Source organism: Canis lupus, chromosome 14 (assembly GCF_048164855.1).
Source record: "Canis lupus baileyi chromosome 14, mCanLup2.hap1, whole genome shotgun sequence".
NCBI lineage: Eukaryota > Metazoa > Chordata > Mammalia > Carnivora > Canidae > Canis > Canis lupus.
Genome location: NC_132851.1, coordinates 30,962,443 through 30,985,817, shown reverse-complemented (window position 1 = coordinate 30,985,817; position 23,375 = coordinate 30,962,443). Strand labels below are relative to the sequence as shown.

The window sequence follows — 23,375 nt, the reverse complement described above, 5'->3', positions numbered from 1 at the left end:
GTGGACAGCTGGCACTTCCTGCCTCAGCCTCTCCGTTACCATACCTTGTCTGGAGAGGTAATGGACAGAGCAAGACCAGGGACTCTGACATCTAACACAAAAAAGAAGCTTGGCATAAGCAAACATTTTGCAGGCACCTGCCATGTACAGGGACATATGTGAGAAGCCATGGGTATATGACTGTATGAGCCATACCCCTGCAGACAAGAGGAGTACGTGAGTTGAGAGCCTCCTGCACATCTGAGCACTTCCCATACATCACGTCATACAACTGTTGGGTTGAAATGTGAGGACACTGAGCCTCCGAGAGACCTGCCTACATTCATGCCTCTGGTGAGTGGTCAGGCCAAGATTCAGAGTCCCAACAGTGTGACCCAGGGCAGATGACTTAACTTCTCTGTGTCTTTGACTTCTTCATCTCTAAAGTGGAGAAGATGGTACCTACCCCCAGCGCCGATGCTCTAATGTAGATGCTCTGGGGAGGGGGAGAAGCCGGCCCGCAGCAAGCCCTCAGCTAATGGTTAGACATTATTATCGTTGCTGTTAAATCCGTGCTTCTTTTATCTTTCCCCTCTTCGCACGCTGCATCCAATCCTAATCCCAGGGTGACAACTGCTATGTTAGGGAATATACAGGCCGGGAACGTCCACGGAGAGGATAGAAAACTTTTAACCCTAAAACATTAAAAAAAAAAAAAGCCTCATAAAGAAAAAGAATTTGCTGGATAGTGAAAGAAGGGTAGGATTCTAACAGGCGGAGAGAGGAGTGAGGCTGGATGAAGAAGGCATTCCGGGGAAGAGGTCAGCTTGGAAAAAGGCATCCAGAAAGGAGGTGGCCAAGTGTGTCGTGGGACACTGAAACGGCGTAGGTGAGCGTGAGACCAAAGCACGGAGCTAATTGAAGGATGCTGGCCTTTTACCTGGAGGCCATGGGGAGCCCTGGAAGGTTTTGATCACCACTGTGCCAGGGGAAAATTGCCATGGCAACAGCTCTGGGGAAGGACTGGAGGTGGAGAGGCCGGCTCAGCAGCTGGTGCCAGGGTTTAGGTAAGAGGTAATGAGCACCCGAATTACAGTTCTGGTTTGGGGAAAGGAGAGGAGGGAACCAAGGAAGGACCGTGCGTGGAGGAAGAATGAGAGGATCATGGTGGCTTTGCACAAAGAAGGAGAAGCAGTGAAGTGGGAATGCGTAGCCCGCTGTCTGAAGCACAAGCTCGCGGCATACAATGCTACCTGCCTGTTGTGACAGATTATTATTATTTTTTATTTTTTCTCTGCTTAGACCTTAAACTGTTCTTCCCTCCGCCATTCACTTGCTCACTTGCTAAGCTTACTTGCTCACATGTGCTCAGAGTCTTGTGTTAAGCAAGTTCAGTCAGTAAGGAGATCGTGTCTGCTTTAGACCTGAGCAAGGTACAGGGTAGGGTGCTGTAACGAAGAAGCCCTGCGATAGACCGAATGTCGGTGTCCTCCCCAACTTCACATGGTGTAACCTAATCCCTAACCTGATGGCATTGGGAGGCGGGGCCTTTGGCAGGCGACTAGGTCATGAGGGCAGAGCTTTCATGATGGGATTAGGGCCCTCCTAAAGGAAACCCCAGGGAGCTCCCCACCCCTTCCTCCAAGTGCAGACACAGTGAGAAGACGGCCGTCTGTGAACTGAGAAGTGGGCCCCACCAGACACCAACTCTGCCAATGCCTTGATCTTGGACTTCCCAGCCTCCCTGACAGTGCGAAGTACATTTCTACTATGCATCAGCTACGCAGTCCGTGTTATTTTGTGATTAGCAGCCAAAATGGACTGAAAGCCCTCAAGTGCATTGCTGTAAACAAGCCACATAGTAATTTCTCTTTCTCTTGTAAGGTTGAGGCAGCTCAGGGATGGTGTGCGAGCCTAACGGCGAACGGAACTCAACCTACTAATTCGTGTCCGGCCATCTCAGCGTGCAGCTTCCATCTTATGACCCTGCACGGCTGCTCTGGCTCCTGCCATCATGTCACCATTCAAACCAACAAAAAAGGGAAGAAAAAGGAAGACCCCCTTTCCCTTTCAGACCATGACCCAGAAGATGAGCACATTGCTTCCGTTCACATCCCGTTAGCTAGAACTTGTTCACATGACCACATAACAGCAAGGGAGGCCGACAAAAGTGCTCCTTAGTTGGGTGTCCATGCAGAGATTAAAACCCTATCACCGAGGGGACGCCTGGGTGGCTCAGCGGTTGAGCATCTGCCTTCGGCCCAGGGCGTGATCCTGGAGTCCTGGGATCGAGTCCCACATCGGGCTCCCTGCATGGAGCCTGCTTCTCCCTCTGCCGGTGCCTCTGCCTCTCTCTCTCTCTCACTCTCTGTCTCTCATGAATAAATAAAATCTTAAAAAAAAAATTTAGGGCAGCCCGGGTGGCTCAGCAGTTTAGCGCCACCGTCAGCCCAGGGCCTGATCCTGGAGACCCGGGATCGAGTCCCACATCAGGCTCCCGGCATGGAGCTTGCTTTTCTCTCTGCCTGTGTCTCTGCCTCTCTCTCTCTCTCTCTCTCTCTCTGTCTGTGTCTCTCATGAATAAATAAATAAAATCTTTTTTGAAAAATTAAAGCCTTATCGCCAAGGAAGGAGAGCTTGGAAAGGAGCACAGTGTCTGCCACTCAGCTCTACCCCTCAGTGCCTAAGAAAGCCCAGGGAACTTATAAGGAACGAATTTGTATCGTGAGTTAATGAAAATGTCCTGATGGGTACCGGGGATACGGAGATGAAATAACAGAGCGTCTGTGTTGGAGGAGCCTTTAGTCTAGTCTGGGGCCTAGACAAGTAAAGAGATAAATGCAGTGAATTGCTCCGCTGGGGAGGATGGCGGCCTGTTTGGGCACAGTTTCACTCAGTCACAAAGGAAAAAGGCTGCAAAACCGAACCAGGGTGAGAGAGGTCAGGAAGGATTTCATAGAGGACGCTGCTCTGCTGAGTCTGGAAAGATGAGTAGATGTTTGCTTGGAGAGCCAGGTGGGGAAAGGCGCTCAAGGACAAGACCAGAGCACGAGCAAAGACAGAAGGTTGAGCTGCCACCTGACACGTGCACAGGGTTGGGTGGGCGGGAGCAGGAAGTTGGGAGAGATGGGCGAGAGAAGGAGCTGGAAGAGGGAGGCGGGGCCAGGTCTGGGGACCCCAGTGTTTACCCCACAGGAAGTGGGGGCCTGCTGAGCAGTTTTGAGCATGGGGGTTGAAGGCGGAGGGGTGTGTGGACACAATTCCATTTGTAGTTCTGGACGATTGCTTTGGGGACCCAATGTGGAGGGTGGACCAGCAGTCGGGGACAAGCAGGAGGCAGGAAGCACGAATTTCACAGAAGTCTAGTTTTCTTAGTAAACCCTGCATGTTTGGTGCAAACATAACTTTCAGGAGTCTAATGGACCTTGTAAATAAATCTAGAAATAATCTCGTTTGAAATGACAGTTGCAGTTGACTATTTTAACACTGAGACTAATTGATTTTTTTTGTCCCTGCCATTAGTTTTTCTTCTTGTGACCACATTTCTATGCCCTCTGTATGCATCTGCTTCTTCTGCTGAAGTTTATAAGCTGATGTTTAGGGAAGAGTCGTGTGCCCTTGACCAGGTCAACCTACCTTCTGCACCTTGGCTGAATCATGAGTGGGCTGGAAAGGTTGAGCCCCATGTCTCCTTCCAGCCCAGCTCTCCATGCTATAGGAAGTCTGTGGCACCTAAAGCATTGAAACTCTGAGACATAAGGAATCCAAGGATTGCCACCAGTCTTATTTAGCTGTGAAGAGAGAGACTAAGCTCAGAGAAGTTCAATGATGTCCCCAAGGTCACCCAGCCCTGAGTAGCAACAATAGAAGCAGAAGCCAGGACCTGCATGGCTTCTTCTCAGGTCAAGACTTTTCCCACTGATAGGATCAACTTCCACAGCCTCAACAAGGATCTTTCTGTCCGCCCCCCGCCCCCCAGTCTTCACTGATCTTTCTAGAGCACGTTTTCTGAAATGATGCCCCACAAAGGTTTCTTCCGATTCTGAATTTCCACGATTTGTAGGATTTACCATGAGGATCTCTTGGCTATTTCCCTGCTAATGCTGATCACATCGGGAATGAACACAGCAGTAAACGCTCACCCATTCATTCATTTATTTAAATGAGAATTTTCTGCTCCCATTGAAGGCTTCAAAAGCAACCCTTTGAAGGACGCCTAGTCCTCCAACCTCATAATGCTGGACGTCATGATAGCCTCCAGCCTTTGACTTACAAATACTGCTTTAGGTAAAGAACGTTCTTCAATCTTGGTGGGCATCTCTTATTATTTCCTTAGGATAATTAGGATAGATTCTAGATGGAGAATAATCTAGGTGATGCCTGTTATACCTTCATAATTTACGAAGCCAACATATAATCTTGATTTTCTGCCATTCCCAATACCACACACACACACACACACACACACACTCTTTCTGTTTCTAGTCTTACTCATCAGTAAGTGACACTGCCTTATATCCAATTACTTAAATCAAAAACCTCCTAGTTGTCTTCGATGTCCTTCTTCTATTCACCCTTAATTAGCCCATTGCATGTCCTGTAGCTCTGCCTGCCACATGTATAACCCTAAATCCGTCCATACCGCATCACCTCCAGTATGACCAGTATCCAAGCCACCAGCATCATTCCCAACATTTGAGGTTGCCCCTCACTCCTGCCTTCCATCTAATCCCAGTCTTGGACATTCCATTCTCTATCTGGCAGCCAGAACAATAGACAAATGTTAATAATCAGTTCATATCATAAAATTCTATACTTGTTCATCACAGAGGGTTTAACAAAAAAATACAACTCTTTACCCTGGCTCACAAAGACCCCTGCCCATCCTTCTGCCCCCTGTCCCAATCCCAATGCAGCCATTAATTCCCTTCCACACAAAAAAATAGAGTGATAAGCATGTGCCAGGGAGAAACAAAGAGGCCCACTCTTGTGGAGGTCACATTCTAGTGAGGGATTCAGGGCAGCCCTTACAGAGTATGTTAGGGGTGGTCAGCACTATGGGGAAAAGAAAGGTAGAGCAGAATAAGGGAGTGGGTGGGGCAGATAGAAAACAAGTGAGTGTAAGCAGAGTGATCAAGCAACATTTCAGCAATTCTTATAAAAGGTGGGGGGAAGGGCTTTCTAGGCAGGGAGGTGAAGGGCTTTTGAGGCAGGGAGTACACATTTCCTACATAGCCAGAGTGCTAAACTGCTACTTGTACATTCTAGACTCTAAAGTCCAGATGGTAAGCAGGGAAACAAACAAAACAGGGAGAGGCCAGAGAGTGATGCTGTGATCTACATAGACCTAAAATGCAATGATGTGAAAGGATGACTGGGAGTTCCTTTGGGTTATTCATCGCATCTAATCCTTGTCCAGCCCCAGAAGGTGGGGTCTCCGCGGCTCATTGTACAAATAAATTAATGGTGGAGGCTTTAATGTGTTTGCCAATGTTCACCCAGCCGATCCCTCTTCTGTATGGCTCTTGGCAATGCACCTGCTCTGCCCCAGCTCTTCTCAATGGTGTTATGACGGTATGTCTAGTCACCCGACTCTGCTATAAGACCGCAAGCTCTGGGAGCAGAGGGACTTCACCTTCCTTGTTCAATATGGAGCCCCCACCGCCTATGACAGGGACCAACGCACCGTGAGCATCCAATAATGTGTGCTAAGGAAATGAATAGACTTAGCTGAGCCAGGGTTTGGCTCCTGGTCTGATAGACCCTACATTGGAAACCTTCACCATGATGGTATATTGGCCTGAAGGTAATGGGTGGTGTGAAAAACAGTCACAGGTTCTTTCATGCTCTCTCACTGAGTCACTGTCCAAATCTGAGGGGCTTCTGACTCCTCCAGCCAGTGGAGTACATTGTGAGTGATACCATGTGGCTTCTGAGGTAGGTCACAAAAGGCCATGCGGCTTCTGTCTCATCTGCTGGAATGCTCGCTGCCCTGTGAGAAGTCCAAGCTTCCTGAGATGACCATATCAGAGAGGGTGGCCACGTGCAAGGGCTCTGGCCAGCAGCCCCCATCCCCTAGCTTCCACCCACACCCAGTGAAGAAGCTGTCTCAGAAGTGGATCCTCTCGCCCCAGGTGGTCCGGCCCACTCATCTGAGTCTCCTCTTCTGAGGCCTGAGCATCATGGAGCAGAAACAGGCCATCCCCACTGTGCCCTGCCAGAGTTCCTGACCCACAGAATCCTTGAGAGTGATAAAAGGGCCATTGCTTTCAACCAGTGGGTTTGGGATGATTGGCTACATAGCAATAGCTAACTAGAACATGAAGTGAGAGCCTATGCTCATATTTACCTGTTTATCTTGTTTCCCATTGGTCTCCCTTACCTGTAGGTAAGCTTTCTGAGTGAAGAATTTTTGCCCCTTTTGCTTATAACTTTTTCTGGTGCCTAGCAGAGAAATGGCTTATAGTAGTTGCTCAATAAACTGTTTATGAAATGAATGCGTGAGTCTTTAAACATATACACAGAGGAATCAGCTCTCACCTTCTACTGGCCAAAGCAAAGATGGAAATGTGAGGCTCACAGGATTCCCAGGGATTGCAAGATAAAAATCACACTGGATGCCTTGGAAAAGCCTAGATATTTCTGGCACAAGTGACTGCAATTACTTTTTCTCTTGTCTAATCCTTCTCCATCATCTTCCTAGATAGAGATGTCCCATGATTTAGGTTATGTCTTACTTTATTCCTTGCCAAGCCTGGAAGATCCTAGAAACTCTTAGATGCTCCAAAAATATTTAGTGAATGAGATCTCCTTGTATCCAAAACCACAGGGCCAAGTTTTATGTCCGTGCAAGTAATACAAAACTGAGCTCTTAATTTGGAAAGGAAAGAATCAGCTAATTAATATGCAATGTCAGCAGCCTCATATATTTTATGGTTCAAAACAGAACTGCGTGTCCTTTAGCCCAGCCGATTTCCTGTTTGTTATCACATTAGACCTATTCCAAGGCAGATGGAAAATTTGAAGGACATCTCCATCCATTAAGACTGGCATAAATCTTTCAGTATTGCATATAAATACATAATACTTTCCATTAACATTTTTTGGAATTAAGGTTTCCATAATTTCTTGATTAAGCAGGAGCTCTTTCACCCTGTATTTCTGCTCCTTTCAGCTGATAACAGGACTCCCCAATTCTATGGTCCTCAGTCTGAATCCCTGTTGATGTCAGTCTTGCTTTTTAGGCAGGTTCTGTTCAAAATCCCCTATGAAGGTCTTTGTTGGTGCTGTCCTTGACCTTGGCTCTGTCTGTGTGTTTTTATCATCTATCAATGACAATAACCATGGTTCTAGCACCTGTATTGTAGCCCTCTGTGCTCAGTTCTGTAAACTTCAGAACAGCACTAAGGAGTAGTGCTGGCGTCTCCACTTTCCATAGGGCAGAACAAAGACACAGGGTGGTTGAACAACCTGCCCAAGGTCACAGCAAGGAAGTGGCAGGGCCGGGAGTTGGACTTTGTGCTGGTTTGACTCTAGGGCAGGTGTTCTTTGGGCTCTGCTGAAAGGGATGGGAGGCAGGGTGGATGTGGAGAGCTGCTTCTATGTGCCAGGCAGTAGGGTGGGCATTAGACATTTCTTCTGTTGTTTTATTTTATTTTTTAAAAAGATTTTATTTATTTATTCATGACAGAGAGAGAGAGAGAGAGAGGCAGAGACACAGGCAGAGGGAGAAGCAGGCTTCATGCAGGGAGCCTGACGCGGGACTTGATCCAGGGTCTCCAGGATCCTGGGCTGAAGGCTGTGCCAAACCGCTGGGCCATCAGGGCTGCCCTCTTCTGTCATTTTATAGCCACATTGTAAAGCACACATTTTTATCCCCATTTTCATGTGTCAGGAAACCGAGACTCAGTGCTACTTAGCAATTCTCCCAAAGTTAAGCAGCTACTAATTAGTGGACCCAAGATTCAAGTCTGGTCTGTGAGCCTCCACACACTGCTCTTTTCTCTAAGTCGGGATTTAAATATTAGCTCATGAAAGCTTTTATCCATACAGCTGGTGGTCCCTTTGGTGTGGTCCGGCAGATGGTGAACTAACATGGAAGGCAGAGGTATCCTGTAATCTTGAGGAAATAGTTAAACTTCTGTGACTCTCAGCATCTCCATCTGTAAAATGGATTTATGACACCCTCCCTCCCTTCCGGCTCCCTTCGAGACCTTAGGAGAACCAATTTAGGATTGAATAGAGAAACAAACTGTCCCAAACCCTTACTTTACAGATAAAGACACTGAAGCTCAGGCAGGCTGTGCAGCTTCTTCAAGTTGCTCTGTGAACTGATGACCAAAGCTGTACTAGAACTCCAGTGTATCAGTCAGCTAATGCTCCGTAACAACAGCTGAGGTTCATTGTAAAGTTACAAACAGAACTCTCATACACATACAAAATGTATAAAATGAATCCATGCCACAGATTTTCATACAATTCATTAAGTAATGAAAAAATCAGTAAGATATTGAGATTAGTTCAAAGGAGATCTTGAAGAACAGAGGCATGTACGGACAATCAGGAATGGTGAAATGAATTTTCTAAGATGCAAACAGATTACCATTAAAAAGTCCATAAAATGTAAGGTCTGGGGTTATCTTTTCCATGGCTACAAATCCATCATATCTACAGCACAAAATTCATCTGCATTGCTATTTGTTTCCTACAAGTCAACTTTTGTCCCTGCAGAGTGGTAAAATAACATCTTCCATAGGACATCAGCCAAAGGTGCGGATGTCTATAGGTCAGAAAATCCCCAGAGGGCTTTCAGCACTCTACTAAAAGGACTCCAAATAATCTCTTTTGCTGATTTCTAATTTTCCTGATATAGAAAACCACAGAAATGTCAATAGCTTTCAATCATAAGCGTTTATTCATCCATCACAGGCCAGAAGACTGTGGAATGGCTCTGCTCCACCTGCCTCATTCTGGGGCCCAGGCTGGAGGGGGGCAGCAGCTTCCTGGAGCATGTTCTTCTCAGAATGGGGGAGAAGCAAGCACAAACATGTGATATCTCTTAAGGCCTCACTTGGGAAATGGTACATTTTCACTTCTGCCCATATTCCTTTAGCCAAAGCAAGTTATAGGAACAAGCCCAACATTAGCGGGAAGTGTACTGTTCCCATGGATGTGGGGGATGAATATTTGCTGAGCAGTGATCATTCTCCCAATTTTCAGTCCATATCAAGTTGTGCTAAGATCTGCAAAAAAAAAAAAAAAGTGTAGACAGAGAGGCACTATACAGACACACAGGAGTAAGAGTGTTTGAAATATAGAGATTAGGGATGCCTGGGTGGCTCAGCGGTTGGGCATCTGCTTTTGGCTCAGGGCATGATCCTGCAGTCCCAGAATCAAATCCCACATCAGGCTCCCTGCATGGAGCCTGCTTTTCCCTCTGCCTATGTCTCTGCCTCTCTCTCTCTCTCTCTCTCTCTCTCTCTATATATATATATATATATATATATATATATATATATATATATATATCTCATGAATAAATAAAAAAACAAACAAACTCTAAAAAAAAAAAAGTAGAGATTAGTTGTGAGCACCTGCCCCCCCTTTTTCCAGAAGTGAAAGAAAATAGAGTTGGCCAACAGAAGATTAATTTTGGAAATGAGCTCTGATGTTTGGTTTCGTGATAATCTTCCAGTGGTGATGGGGCTCTCATGGAGATATTTTAGGCTCACCTGCTGTCCAATGGGTGTTGACCACTGAAAGTCAGTTGAGGAACACGTTTCTTAAATAGGGCATGTGCAACCCATTAGGTTTGTAGAACCATGCCTGGGGTGGGGGTATTACAATAGAATACTCATGGCCAGGAGAGATAGTTTTGCTCAAAGAATTTTGAGAAATATTTTAAGTTAAAAGAAGGTAACAGTTCTCATATGGCACATGCAACCAACAAATGACATATAATCCTTAATGAATTATTTTAATATGTTGTTTATTCTTATGCTTGACACAAATAATTAACAGAAGAAAAACACTTTATGGTCAACAACCAAAGATGAAGAAGGACAACCATTTGGGGTATCACCCAAAGAGAGAGTCTGACACCAGGGGGGTTATTACAGATTCATGGAACCTGGAACCTCCTCCTGGAGCAGGGCTGTGTCCAAGCGTGGACTTGATGAAGCCTAGGAGATTGGGAACAGATTGGGAGGGCACTGTTTCCTGAGAAGTTGGGGCCCAAGGTCTCCTCTTCCTCTTAATTCCATCTTGCCTCCTCTTCCTCCTCTCCAAGGTTGCAGTCCTACCTGCTACCGTTTATGAATTGCCCCCTCTGGTGGCAGGTGCCATGCACGACACTTTCCAGAAGCTCCTGCCTTTGGGTCACCTGCTTGGTCGCCATGAACACAAGGGTTCGCAAACCCTGGCTGCAACTTTCACCTACGAAGCCTGTGTGAGGTGGTTCGAGAAAACTTACAAATTAACACCCATTTAAATGGGAGCCTTAAGTCAACACACTAGGCTGCTCTTCCTTTGAGGAAGAAGGCTGATGTATTTGTGTTTTCTCTTCATCAATTTGTAGCATCAACAGACAAGTCAAAACAATGAAATTCTGCATAACGTAATGTCGTACATGTGTTAAATGAGCTCATCTTTCTGTAACCTTCTGAGGAAGTTATTATTATGACTATGAGATTTAATACATAATACAGAGATAGTCAAAATGGGAAATCAGGTCCAAAGAGATTAACTAACAATGGGACAAACGGGAATGATTGTGTGTGCCCCCTCAGTTGGTTGAGTATCTGACTCTTGACTTCGGCTCAGGTCATGATCTTAGGGTCTTGAGATGGGGCCCCACGTCAGGCTCCATGCTCAGAGTGAAGTCTGCTTGGGATTCTCTTTCCCTCTCCCTCTACTCCTCTCTCCCCTTCTAAAATAAATAAATAAAATCTTTTAAAAAAAATAATGCAGCCCTCAAATCTACCTGTAATGTGACATTAAGTCCTTTGGGTCTTTAGAGTTAGCTTTGAACCTCACCACAACCACGTGAGGAAAATGTTAGTAACATCTCCATTTTCCTAAAGGAGAAACTGAGTCTAAGAGAACTGACACGACTTCCCCAAGGTCACTTGGCCACAGTGTGTTAATGCAGGGATCAAACCTAGATCCTGCAACACGTAACCCTGGGCTGTCACTGCCCTCTTACGAAACACCAGAGTGGTAGCATCTTTCGATATTTTCATATTCCCTGAGGAAAATTTCATCTTGTCATGGAGAAGCACTTTCCAATAATGGGGACACTACCCTCTGGGCTTGAGAGAAAAATCTAGGTTTGAGTCTTTGCTCAGTTACTGTTCTTTGATTTACATACACTCCACACACATCCGTACATCCACATCTGGGCAATCCACATGCATTTTTTTAAGAGATTTATTTATTTAGGGACACCTGGATGGCTCAGTGGTTGAGCGTCTGCCTTTGGCTCAAGGTGTGATCTTGGGGTCCCACACTGGGCTCCCCACCTGCTTCTCCCTCTGCCTATGTCTCTGCCTCCCTCTCTGTGTCTCTCATAAATAAATAAATAAAATCTAAAAAAATTAAAAAGATTATTTATTTATATGAGAGAGAGGGGCAGAGGGAGAAGGAGAATCTCAAGCAGACCCTGTGCTGAGCCCAGGGACTAATGCAGGGTTTGATCTCATGACCCTGAGATCACCACCTGAGCTGAAACCAACAGTCGGATGCTTAATCAACTGCAACATCCAAGCACCCCAATCCACATATGTTCTTTAAGGTACATTTGTGTACAGCTTACTTTGTTGGGTGGTTGCGACAACTGAATGAGGCAGAGAAGGAACGGTGCTCAGCATGGGGACTGCCACAGAGCATGAAGTCGGCAAGTGGTTGGTATAGTGGTGGCACAACGATGGGATCCCTTGGAAGACAATTGGCCAGAGATATTCAAGTAGAGACCAAAGAACGTAGCTCTAGATTGAAAAACATTTCACAGGTTAGGTTCATGATCCCTTAATGGAATGGGAAATCATTGCAGTGGGTTCATGTTATGGACCAAATTGTGTCTCCACCCAAAATTCACATGTTGACTCTCTAACCTCCAGTCCCGCAAGATGTGACTATATTTGGAGACAGGGCCTTTAAACAGGTGGTTAAGTTAAAAGGCAGCCATTAGGGCAGCCCTAATCTAATTATACTGGTGTCCCTGAAGAGGAGATTTGGACACATAGATGCCAAGGTGTGCACCCACAGAAAAACAAACAAACAAACATGTGAAGGCACAGTGAGGAGCCAAGGAGAGTGGCCTCAGAAGAAACCAGCCCTGCCGACAACTTGGTCTTGGACTTTCCAACCTCTAGAATCATGAGAAAAGGAGTTTCTGCTGTTAAAGCCACCCCGCCTGTGAGGTTTTGTTACGGCAGTGCTAGCTAGCAAACTAATACAGGTTGAAATCAGTATTTTATAAAATATGGAATAGCAGATATCAGAAGGTATCACCATGTCAGGATAGCATTATTTTCGTTCCATGTCTTACCGTATTATGTGGGTTGGGCTGGGATATAAAATGGCAGGTGGAACAAGACTGGACTTGACGCCCCAAACTTCTCTTCTAATTTGGCTATCATATTAATTATTATTATTATTAACATGTTAGCATTAACAGCATATCGGCTATCATGTACTAAGTGTCTCTAAGTGCCAAAGGTCTCCCGACATTAACTCCTTTACTCCTGAAATATCCCTTCAAGGTAATTATTATTCCTACTTTACGGGTGAGCCTGGGATTGCTTATTTAAACTGCCCTGGGTCAAACACTGAACAGTTTTCAGAGACAGGATTCTTGCCCAAAGCAGGCTATCTCAAAATAGGCTTTCCCAATTCAGCATCATTGTGCAGCTACCCATAATCCTCTGCCCAGTTACTTAGCACCCAGGCATCAGCTTCCCCTCTGCAAAGAATTCAGTGATGGAAATTAGGAAGACCTTGGACTAATAGGCTCTGTGCGTGTGATTGGCTAACGGTACAATGGGCCTTTGATGATTGCAGTAAGAACACTGAGCACTTCTCCAGTTGGCATGGAGCTTTTCTTCTTGTCACTAAGGTAAACGGAGCATCGCGGAGTCTGTGGGGGCGGGTAATGATGCACAAAGGTCTAGTCCATCAGGACTGGGAGGAGGTGAGAAAATAGCCCTGGCACTCCTTGTCTGAAGACACTGTGCATGGTGTCTTTGCCCACAGCATCCAGCCCTCCTGCGCAAGCAGGCTCCGGGCCAGACGCTCTTGAAAGCAGGTACATGGGCTCATTAGCAGGGAAATGGCAGTGGGTAATTGGAATATGTAAATGGCATGGGCAAACAGGGTGTTTTAACAATCAGGACCCGGAGAGAAGGAGCTTAATTTGGTAGAGAGAAAGGAACAGCCTGCCCAGGGAGCCAATTACTCGAGCCACAGGATGGATGCTCAGCTTGGGGAACCCACAGTCAGAACACAGGGAAGCTGGGACTTGGGTGAATTTGTTTCCACCTCTAAAATGCCAAGTGACCTGTGACCCAGCCCTGCCTCTTTTTCAGATACCAATTCTTGGGGACTCTCTTTCTGAAATACCTCTGGCAGTCCTTCTCCCTCGTCTCCAGGATCTGCCACCACTTTCCCCCCCGGACCTCAACGTCTTGCGGCTGTTCTCACTGAATTTGTTTCTCCTGCTCTACAGAGTCATCAGAAAGCCCTTCCTGAAACCACCTGGGACACATCACTGGAAAGCACCTCTTGGTCCCCAAGTTCATAAGCCTGGCGTGTAGGCGAGCCTGGCCCACATAGCCCTCCTCCATTGATGCTTGCCTCCAGACATCTTGCCCTGGAAACCCCATGCTTTGTTTCGACTCCCAGCCCTCGCTGAGCCTTCCACCTGGCACAGCATTCTCAGAAAATAACATCTCAGTGGCTAAAAGCAGACTCCAAGTAACCTGGGCTTGAATCCTGGGGCCGTTATTCCTCAGCCATGTGACCTTGAACAGGATCCTTAAGCTCTCTAAGTGTCATTTCATCATGGTTAATATAGAAAACAATAACCATAATGCCTAGTTCATAACTTTGTTGCTAGGATTAAATGAGATCATCCAAATAAAGCACTTAGCTCAGCGCCAGGCACATAGTAAACACTCAGTAAATGCAAGTAATGATGATGAATGAACATCTACCATGAGTCAGGTCCTTGAAATGCAATGATGCTACAGAGATGAGCAAATTGATTTGCATTGTTTATCCCATCTTTTCAACTACTATATGGAATTAATTACTCAATCTCTACCCCACCCCCCGCCGTTTCCCACAGACAGAGCAATTCATGAAACAGGCAGTCAGTATAAATGCTCGCCGGAAAGATGAATGAATGAATTCACTAATGCACGAACTGAATATTTTACCCTGTAATACAGGTGTCCCCCGCTCTCTAAAAGTAGATCATTCCTACCAAACCTTGCTAAATCGAAATGGCGTAGAGCAAAAAAGCAATTAATGTATATAGAAATTTTTTTTAGTGTTCCTAGACCCTGAGAAAAACCTCTCTTGGGCTTTTCTGATACCTTAGGATGCATTTTGCTAACGGATGCACAAAATAAATGGAGATCAAGCACAGATGTTCACAGACACAGTTCAAAGCTCTGGCGGTTTGAGACTGGGATGCTGAGTGTAGTTCCCGGGGAAGGCGCTGGGGGTCGCCTCTCTTCCCGCTCTCGGAGTGCGTGCTGCATCTAGCTTGGCTCAGGGCTAAGCAAATGTTGAATGCTAATGTCACTTTCTGTCTTTCTTTTTCTTTTTGTAAAAGCAAAATTCTCTTCTCTTCAGATTTCTTTTAAGCAGGTACTCATGTAGGTCTTTTGTAAAAGCAAAGTGGCATAACATAAACTTTTGAAAAGCTGGGGATAACCTGCATAATTATTTAAAAGAAAAAGGCAAAAAAAATGATATTCAAGAAACATCCAAAATAAATGGAAAGGTTGACTTAATTGCAAAGGCGAGGCAGGGAAAAGAAACACTTTTTCCAACCGAGAACAGTGTAAGGGAAGTCCTTTAACTGTTGGCATCTGGAGTGAAGGTGAGCGCTGTTCGGCTCTGAGCTCACTCAGTCCCCATCACGCCTGACTTGAGCTGCCTTCCACAGTCACGGGTCCCGACTCCTTCGAGTAATGTAGGAAATGTGCACAGTGTAGCACAGGCTGCAAAGCTCACCCTCAAAATGGATCCCAAATGGTGCTCAGACCGAGTCTGAGGTAGGGAGGTTGAGAAACATTACCCCGTCTCATCCATAAGGGAATGCTCTAGGTAGGAGTCTAGCAACTTGCCCAAGGTCACCAAGCTCAAGTCACACAGCCAGGGTGGGAATTTGAATCAGGGGCACCTGGGCGGCTCATTCAGGTAGGTGTCTGCCTTTGGCTCAGGTCAGGGTCCTGGGATCCAGTCTCCCATGGGGCTCTCTGCTCAGCAGTGTGTGTGGGGGGTCTGCTTCTCCATTCTCCTCTGCCCCTCCCCACCACCACTTGTGTTCTCTCTCTTTCTCTAAAATAAATAAATAAAAAAAAATGAATCAGGGTGGAAATGAATCAGGATAAGCTGCCCTCATCCTTCGAGTGATATGTGCAAGGGCCTCTTTTTCCTGTCTCTCCTTGTTCATTCCTGGGAAGGTTTCTCACCTGCAAGGGACCAAGAGTCTGTGTGACCTAAGGCAGAGTGATATGAAGTCCAGGAAAAGGAAAACAAAGCAAAAGCATGGAGGGAGGAAAGGGGGCAGCATCCCTGAGAATTCACTGTAGTTTTCAAGAATAAAGAACACATAGAGGGGATCCTTCCTTTCCAAATATGTGTGCTTTTGGCTGGAATTGTCACAAGACCCCCAAATTGGGGTTTGCCTGGTTTCCTACAAAGAGGCAAAGGGTTATCTGTCTCCTTAGGTGCAAAGACTTGTCCCACTGGCTCCTCCCAGAGGCAGATTTTATAACCAGGTGCACAGCATGCATTTGGGGGATATGCTATTTTGATCAGAAGCAGTTTTATGGAATCCTATGGTAGTGAGGTATTCTTAAGTCCACGGATGGTGATGTTGACAGAAGCATGACGGGCAGGAGATGTGTCTGTTTTACCACAGACACATCCCCCCCTCCTGCCAGGACTGCAAGGTCCAATGTCATCAACCTGCCACCAGGTGGCTGGCTGAACCACTGGGGAAGGTGCCATACTGGAGGCTCTCAGCGGCGTTGGTCTTCTCTGTTTGCAGGTCAAGCATATACTGCAGGAGCAGACCAGACTATCGCCACCAGACTATCCACAGAGGGTACTTCTGGGTAACCAGGTGACAAATTATAATTGCTGCCCTTTTTTGCTGTTGGGTCTTTCATAATTTCTCTATGACTATAGGCAATTCTTGTGCAATAAATAATAAAAGCAAATTTAAATATGGTCCAAGACAGTTGTTTAATGTGTTTTGGGGAACGAGGTGAGAGGGTGGGCAGGGCCCCGGTTAACTTGTACCCATGAACCTGAGATTCTCTCCTGGCCGTTTGATTACAGAAATAGTCACTGGAGCATCATCTCCCCGCAAGTACACTTCTGTTCATCTTGTCCCAGGAGGCTTACACCCCTGGGAAGCAGGATGTGCAGAGGAAGGAACTGAGGCTCGGAGGAGGTCTTTTGGCCTCTCTCTCCTTACTCATTCCCAGGAAGGCTCCCCACCTGCAGGAGAAAGGGAGTTCACAGGCCCTAATGTATGGGTAAGATAAAGACCAGTAAAAGGGGAAACGTGTCAGAGGCGTAGGGCAGGGGTGTCAGGTGGCAAATCTGAAGACTAGGAATGGATCTGGATTTCAAGGTCACACACTGAAATTGTGCAGGGCTGGGATGGAAACGAGCAGTGGAATGCCCTGGTGTTTGCACCGTGGTCCCCAATCTGGCTCTTACGGGTACCGTGTCACTGAACTCTGTCATGGTACCAATGCCCGGTTGGAACCTGAGGTCCTCAGGGACTGTCAGCCTCCAAGAAGATTCCTCTCAGTGAAATAAATACAGGACACTTGATTTCCGCTAGCTGGAATCTGTGCTATGGAGTGTTGAGATTATGTAGTCCCCCAAACGGCACCGAGAGGGCAGCCCATTTTTCATGACGTTACCAAAGCTCCTATCTGAACCACACTCTGCCTTGGATTATAAAACCATTAAGCAAATCAATTTCCAAACTACATGGCAGTTTTCCTATCACTGGATTTAACTGGATCAGTGTTATGAATTCGATATCGACTTTGCCTCACGATTTACAGGAGGCGCGAACGTAGCCCCTGCGCTAGATCTTCAAACGTTAATATTTGACAATCTGCAGCTCTCATCACAATAGAAGTCTCCTTACATGTCAGAGGATCCAAACTGTGATTCTGAAAAGCTGAACTTTTGATTAATTGCACAGTAATGATGTCTTCTTTCTACGGGGCCCTTGACTAGTCTCCTTTGATGCTTATCTGGTGAGTCTTTTTATCTCAAATTCTGTCAAAATGTTTTTTGTCACCATGTTACTTGAGTTGCAATGAGCACGGAGACTTTCCAAGAATAAAGACTCTCACAATGGTAAAAGACAAAAACCAAAAATCTCATAACACAAACATACAGCAAAAGCTTCATTGTGAGCCAGGCATTGTTCTGGGGCTTTCTGCTCTGCATTCACTCATTCATCGTTCATTCATGAGTAGGTATGGAGAGACTACTAGACGACAGCAGGATCCTTCTAGGCTTCAGGGTTAGAACCAGAGTCCCTGCTCCTGCTTGGTGAGACAGTAGTAAACAAGTAAACAACATGCAGATAGGATCATTTTAGGCAGTGATCAAGGTAACAAATAAAGCAGAAGGGTTGAGGACAACTTTAGGAAAGGGGCTCAACCGTGAAGGATGTAACCGTGCCCTAGGCCGCTGGGATCAGACTGGGATGGAAAGCTCATGCACGCGCTGCTGTGCTGGGGGTGGAGAGTGAACAGATGTCCAGAAGCGCACAGGGGTGTGCAGCTTCCATTCAGAGCTTCTCTCACTAGGCTACTCCTTTCCTCTGCATTTTTTTCTCCTTTCCAGAGTTTGCACCGACTGGTTTCTTCTCAGCCTCCAACTAACTCATGGCTGAGCATCCCTCTCTTCATAAACATTTGTGGGAGGTCCTACTGTGCTGTGTGTGCAGCCGCATCTCCATAAGCCAGTTCATACGATCTTCACGAAGTCCATCCTGCAGCCCACTGTGACCCATGGATCATCTTTCTTAGTCAGGTTGGGGCTCTTATTTTATATTAAGGCCTCATATTAGAGTCATTTTCTGAGCAAACTTTCTGTTGCATTCAACGGTTTACTTTTGTGCCCGCACAACCCTGTTTACTGATTTCCGCCTCTTTACACTTTAATGCCTTTCTCACAAACTACCCTTATTGGTTGAGGTTTCCGAGGTACTCCCCTCTGGCATTCTTTGCTGCACATCCTCCCTCTTCCTCCCCATTCCCACACTCACACTTCCCTCTCTCCTCTCCTCCCCTGCCCCTTCTTTCTTGGATAACTCCTTCAGGCAATGCAGAGCTGGCATTCCCTTGCAGGCCTTCTGGTGACTCTTACACACTAGGGAGGGATCCTTGACTTGGCCTAGCTCACAGCCCCTCCCCTCTGCCCAAGACAAGCCTGGAAAGAGTGGGGACGCACCAGGTACCAGGGGGCAGCAGGAATGAAGGGTTTCTATAATGGTGGTGTCCATGCGGGAGGGAGCGCCAAGAGTTAGGTTCAAAGAGCAGGGGAACCTCCTCACTGTCCTCTGCCACTGATTTAACACCATCTAGTCCCTGCTTAGCTGTGGCTTTCCCTTCCTCTGCTGTCCCCCCACCCCACCCCATAATCCCCACTCAGTGCCCTCAAGCCACATTTCACCTCTGAACTTGTTCTGCTACCTGGAGACGCTATTCCTGACATTCACCTTCTTGCCCCAGCTTCTCACTTAGGTTTCACCCCAAAATGTCACCTCCACAATGAGGCCCTCCAGGACCAGCCACTGCAAAGAAGTTTCCCACTTCTAGCACGGCCGCTGTTTTGTCTCCTCAAAGCATCGACCCAAATTGGCAGTTACACTATTTGTTTTCTTTTACCGGCTTCCACCTTTCCAGAATGTAAGCTTTATAAGTGCAGGGACCTGGTATGCGCCCGGTGGGTAGAAGCACACAGTCCGTCTCAGAAGAGGCTCACTAGCTTGGGGTTTAGTCATTGAATGAATGAACAGAGACTCAAGAGAGGCAAGAGAGGTAATGACTTGCTAGAGGCCAAGTTAGGAGCCAAGCCAATCCCAGGAGCTCTTTTTTTTTTTTTTCTTTTAAAGATTTTATTTATTTATTCATGAGAGACACAGAGAGGGGGAGAGAGGCAGAGACACAGGCAGAGGGAGAAGCAGGATCCATGCAGGGAGCCCGATGTGGGACTCGATCCCGGGGCTCCAGGATTGCGCTCTGGGCTGAAGGCAGGCGCCAAACCGCTGGGCCACCCAGGGATCCCCCCCCCTTCCCCAGGGGCTCTTTCTATTTCTTCAACCCATTGCTCACCAGAGCACCCCTTGGCCTGGGAGGGGAGGGCAGCCCTCTCCACGAGGACAGAAAGCAGACAGGGATCCCCCCGGGAGCTCTTTGTATTTCTTCAACCCTCTGTTCACCAGAGCGCCAAGGGCCAAGGAAGGGCCAAGGAGGGGAGGAGGGGAGGGCAGCCCTCTCCACCGGGGACCAGGGCACAGGGCAGCCCTCTCCACCGGGCACCGGAAAGCAGACAGGGAGCCACCCAGTCTGTGGACTCTCAGCAGCGCTTGGCCGTGGCCAACCCAGCAACTTGGGATTTTACTTCCAAAGCCACGCAGCAGGGCTGGGGGGTGACCAGGGAATGTAAAGCTGCAGCGGCCAGGCCGACGCCGGAGGGAGGTCGACAGGTCGCGGGGGAACGGCGGGCAGACAGCGCCCGCACCCGCTCGGGTGCCCCCCTCGTTGCCCCGAGGCCCCCGGGGAGCGCGCGAGCGGCCGGCGGGGCGCGCGGGGGTGCGGGGCGGCGGGCGCGGGGGGGCGGGGCGCCGCGGGGGCCTCCCGCCGCGACGGGGCGGGACAATGGGGCCCCACCCCGGCGAGGGAGGGAGGGAGGAGGGAGGAGGGGGAGGGGGGAGGGAGGAGGGAGGAGGGAGGGGGCGGCGTGCGCTCGGCCCGCGGCGGCGGCGGCGGCTGCGGGGCTGAGGCTGGAGCGGGCGGGGAGGGGCGCGGCGGGGGGAGCGCGGAGGAGGGCGGAGGCGGCGGCGGCGCGTGCGGCGGGCGGGCGGGCGGGCGGCTGGCACCGGGCTTGTAAATAAACTGCGATGCTGCCTCGGGCTCGCCGGCCCGGGTGCCGCCGCCGCCGCCGCCCCGGAGCGCGGGTGCCGGGCTCCCTCCGCCGCGCGCCCTAGCGCCTCCGCGCCAGCCTCGCGCGCCCTCGCCCTCGCCCTCGCCCTCGCCCTCGCCCGCAGCCCCCGGGGCCCCGCGGCTGACCCGCGCGGGATGTGACCCCCCTGCACCCCGCGTCCCCGGGGAGGCCCGCCTTGCCGGCTTTTGGCTGGGGGGCGGGTGGGGAGCGGCGCGCGGATCATGGCATTGGAGTTCCCGGGCTTGCAGCCGCCGCCGCCGCCTCGTCCACGCAGCCCGGGCGCCCCTTCCTCCCGGAGCAGCAGCGGAGAAGGCGCCGCGGCCGGCGGGGGCGAGGCCGATGGGGCTCAAGGCGCGCAGGGCGGCGGGGGCGGCCGGCGGCGGGGGCGGGGGCGGGGGCGGCGGCGGGGGCGGCGGCGGGGCGGCTAACCCGGCCGGGGCGGGCGCGGCGGCGGCGGGCGACGAGGAGCGCAAAGTGGGGCTGGCGCCGGGCGACGCGGAGCAAGTCACCTTGGCGCTCGGGGCCGGGGCGGACAAAGACGGGACCCTGCTGCTGGAGGGCGGCGGCCGCGACGAGGGGCTGCGGAGGACCCCGCAGGGCATCGGGCTCCTGGCCAAGACCCCCCTGAGCCGCCCGGTCAAGAGGAACAACGCCAAGTACCGGCGCATCCAAACTTTGATCTACGACGCCCTGGAGAGACCGCGGGGCTGGGCGCTGCTGTACCACGCGCTCGTGTGAGTACCTGGCGCTCGGGGGCGGGGGGTGGGGGGCAGACCCGGCCGTGCCCTCCGCGCCTCCCCGCGCGCTGTGTCCCGCGCCCCCCCCCCCCCGCCCCAGCCGCTGTCTCGGGTGTCGGACGCCTGGGGCTCAAGAGCGAGCCCAGCGTGCAGACCCCGGGCTCCTTTGGAGATGGGATCGGCGCCTCTGCGGGCGCGCGGGCGCGCGTGGATGGCACCGTCTCCCGAGGTCGGTATCCAAGCTCCACAGAATGATGTGGTTTCCCCCAAATTAACGCGGAGGATGAACGGGATCAAGCCGGATCCCTCCCCTACGCTCTGTGTTGCTGCTCGGGGTGGGTCCCTTCACCTGGGATGGCTGCTGAGTTTAGATGCTGCATCCTGGAGTTAGGTAGGGATGGGAGTGGTAGGTACACTGCCCATAGTGGGGTGTGTGTGTGTGTGTGTGTGCACACGCGCGCGCATGAGCGCGGGTATCAATTGCCTGCTTGTGCTACCGTTCTGAGGGCTCCATCCTGGTGTAGAACCTGGGGTTGCTCTAATCAGGGCCTTGGACTGGTCAAAATGTGTGTCTTTCGGTTATTTCTTTTTTTACCGAAGTTAATGAACAGGAGAGAGAATATGGAGAATGAGAGGATCTCCGGCTCCAGCCTACACAGGGGAGCTGGGAGCTTAATGCCAAGGAGATGAGGGCCGGGGGTTACTTTGGCTGAGGCGCCTCCACATCTGGTCCCCATATCCCCTCAACGTCAACTGCTGCCTGCTGCCGGGGAGGACAAGGGTGCGGGTCACGTGAAGGGGCCTGGGCTGGAGGTTTGACCCCAGGCACCCTTCCCCTAGAAAGAGTCTGCTTGCTAGGCAGGATGAAAATGTGTTGCCAGGGAAGGAAGATGGAACTCCCTTGTGCACCTGACACTCAGGACAGGAAATCTCCTTGTGTACTTGGAGGGTGGGTGGGGTGCGGAGAGGATGGCAGTGGTGACTCCTCACCCAAGAGAGAAAGTCAGAGCTGTCGGCATACACCCCGGGCTGGCAGGGCATTTCCAGTTACCCCCTGCCTCCTCCTGTCTGTGGCTTAGTCATTCTGATGGCTGCTTTTTGGGAAGCCCTGCATTTCCAGGGTTTTGGCGGGGAACCGCCCGTAACTTTGGCCCCTCTCATGCCTGTAGTGGCACATATTCCTCTATGGCCTCCTCCGATTGACCTGTGAGTGTTGTGATCCCCGGGAGTTCAGGGAGACTTGGAGTTGCTACCTGCCAATCATCTTTGGCTGGAATGGCTTTTCCAGATTTGGCCACCAGGTGGGGGCGTCTGCACAGGACCTCAGACTTGGCAACAGGTTTCTTGTGAGAGGTTACAGAAGCCTGGAGAGGATGCCTCCCTGAAACTGAGGAACTGGCAGCAGGAAGGGAAGGCATCCAGCCAGGAAGCACCGATCTTGGATGGTCCAGCCTCTGGCATCCACTTCCGCATGAATTTGCAAGTGTTAGTGGCTGGAGAGACACGGGTTATCAAGGGAGTTACTTTTCCATTTGCTCTCTTCAGGCGGTAAAAAGGGATTAAAAATGTATTCCTCTCTGTTTCTAACACCGTGTTTAGTTCAATTGAACTGACGAGGGTTACTTTAAATTAATTGATTCGTTCAATTGATAGTGGAATGTGATAGTAAAAAAAAAAAAAATTGGTGCACGCAAACATCCAGAGACACAGCATGGCCTTTTGCATGTAAATGGCGTTCACTATTTATTGGTTTCTGATTTCCAAATCTGGAGTTCCACTGCCGCTTGTGTGTGGAGGGGTCCCTCTTCTCCTCCCACTGTTCCCAGACAGCACCCCTGCCCCGCCTTGCCCAATGGGGGCAGGAGGGAAGGGATAGCTAAGGCCTGTTATTGACAGAGCCTCAATTGTATCCTTCTTTTCAGTTATTCCATCTAGCAGGAGCAGGCTTGAGGAGGCCAAAACCTGTAGCCTCGTCTCCCAGAGAGGACCAGGAAAATTGGAGAGTGTGGGATATGGGAGAGGTGACTACCTAGCCAGATGCTTTCAGACATGCAAATCATTTGTTTCATTGAACTCTCTCCAGGATCTTATGAGGTGGGGATTGCTGTCTACATTTTATAGATGAGAGGAAAAAAACTTCAATAAGACCACTTGTCCAAGATCACACAGCTACTGTTCTGGCTGCTTACGTCTGACTGCAGTGGGTCAACTCTGTTTTTG

The 23,375-nt window shown here is 49.4% G+C and overlaps 1 protein-coding gene and 3 long non-coding RNA genes across 4 annotated transcripts in view; 3 read left to right on the top strand and 1 right to left on the bottom strand.

Annotated features, from left to right (window-relative positions):
• On the top strand, nt 1-19,148 carry LOC140603858 (uncharacterized). The gene is made up of 6 exons (XR_012006843.1): nt 1-333; nt 16,262-16,336; nt 16,555-16,754; nt 17,357-17,495; nt 18,094-18,282; nt 18,984-19,148. It is a non-coding gene; the product is annotated as an uncharacterized lncRNA (long non-coding RNA).
• On the bottom strand, nt 8,878-12,970 carry LOC140603857 (uncharacterized). Its single transcript, XR_012006842.1, has 3 exons — nt 12,527-12,970; nt 11,792-11,963; nt 8,878-9,221 (listed from the first exon to the last, which is right to left on the bottom strand). It is a non-coding gene; the product is annotated as an uncharacterized lncRNA (long non-coding RNA).
• LOC140603856 (uncharacterized) lies at nt 12,681-14,135 on the top strand. Its single transcript, XR_012006841.1, has 2 exons — nt 12,681-13,282; nt 13,563-14,135. It is a non-coding gene; the product is annotated as an uncharacterized lncRNA (long non-coding RNA).
• Nucleotides 19,149-20,547: 1,399 nt separating the features above from the next.
• KCNQ3 (potassium voltage-gated channel subfamily Q member 3) overlaps nt 20,548-23,375 on the top strand; it is a 297,518-nt gene continuing 294,690 nt past the window's right edge. The window contains exon 1 of the mRNA XM_072774524.1: nt 20,548-21,152. Coding sequence (XP_072630625.1) covers nt 20,758-21,152 — 395 coding nt within the window. The 5' untranslated portion in view covers nt 20,548-20,757. The remainder of the gene's footprint in view (nt 21,153-23,375) is intronic.